This window comes from Lipotes vexillifer, unplaced genomic scaffold (genome assembly GCF_000442215.2).
Source record: "Lipotes vexillifer unplaced genomic scaffold, Lipotes_vexillifer_v1.1 scaffold472, whole genome shotgun sequence".
NCBI lineage: Eukaryota > Metazoa > Chordata > Mammalia > Artiodactyla > Lipotidae > Lipotes > Lipotes vexillifer.
In genome coordinates this window covers 2,042,261-2,042,514 of record NW_006797698.1, presented here as the reverse complement: position 1 = coordinate 2,042,514, position 254 = coordinate 2,042,261, and the positions used below count along the sequence as shown (strand labels likewise).

Below are 254 nucleotides of genomic sequence, written 5' to 3'. Positions count from 1 at the left end.
CCGAGGCTACGGTGGTCCTTGTGGGTATGTGGGGCAAGCTCGGGGGGCAGGGTGCGGGTGGCCGGGCCCGCCTCGGGGGCGCCCCTGCGCTGGGGGCCGGGAGGCGACTGCTGCTCCCGTGCCCATGCCGGCTGCACGCCCCCAGGCTGCGTGGAGTTCCTCTCCCGCCCCACCATGGCCTTCGTGCGGCTGCGGGAGGCAGCGGAGCTGGACGCGGTGCTGGAGGTGCCGGTGCCTGTGCGCTTCCTATTCCT

General features: G+C 74.4%; 1 protein-coding gene across 1 annotated transcript in view; it reads left to right on the top strand.

Moving 5' to 3' along the window:
* The window catches only part of SLC4A2 (solute carrier family 4 member 2), a 14,930-nt gene that overhangs the window by 8,126 nt on the left and 6,550 nt on the right, over positions 1-254 (top strand). Inside the window, 2 exon segments of the mRNA XM_007469830.1 lie at positions 6-24; positions 146-254. The exon segment at positions 146-254 is cut by the window's right edge and continues 10 nt beyond it. Of these exon segments, the coding sequence (XP_007469892.1) occupies positions 6-24; positions 146-254 (128 nt within the window).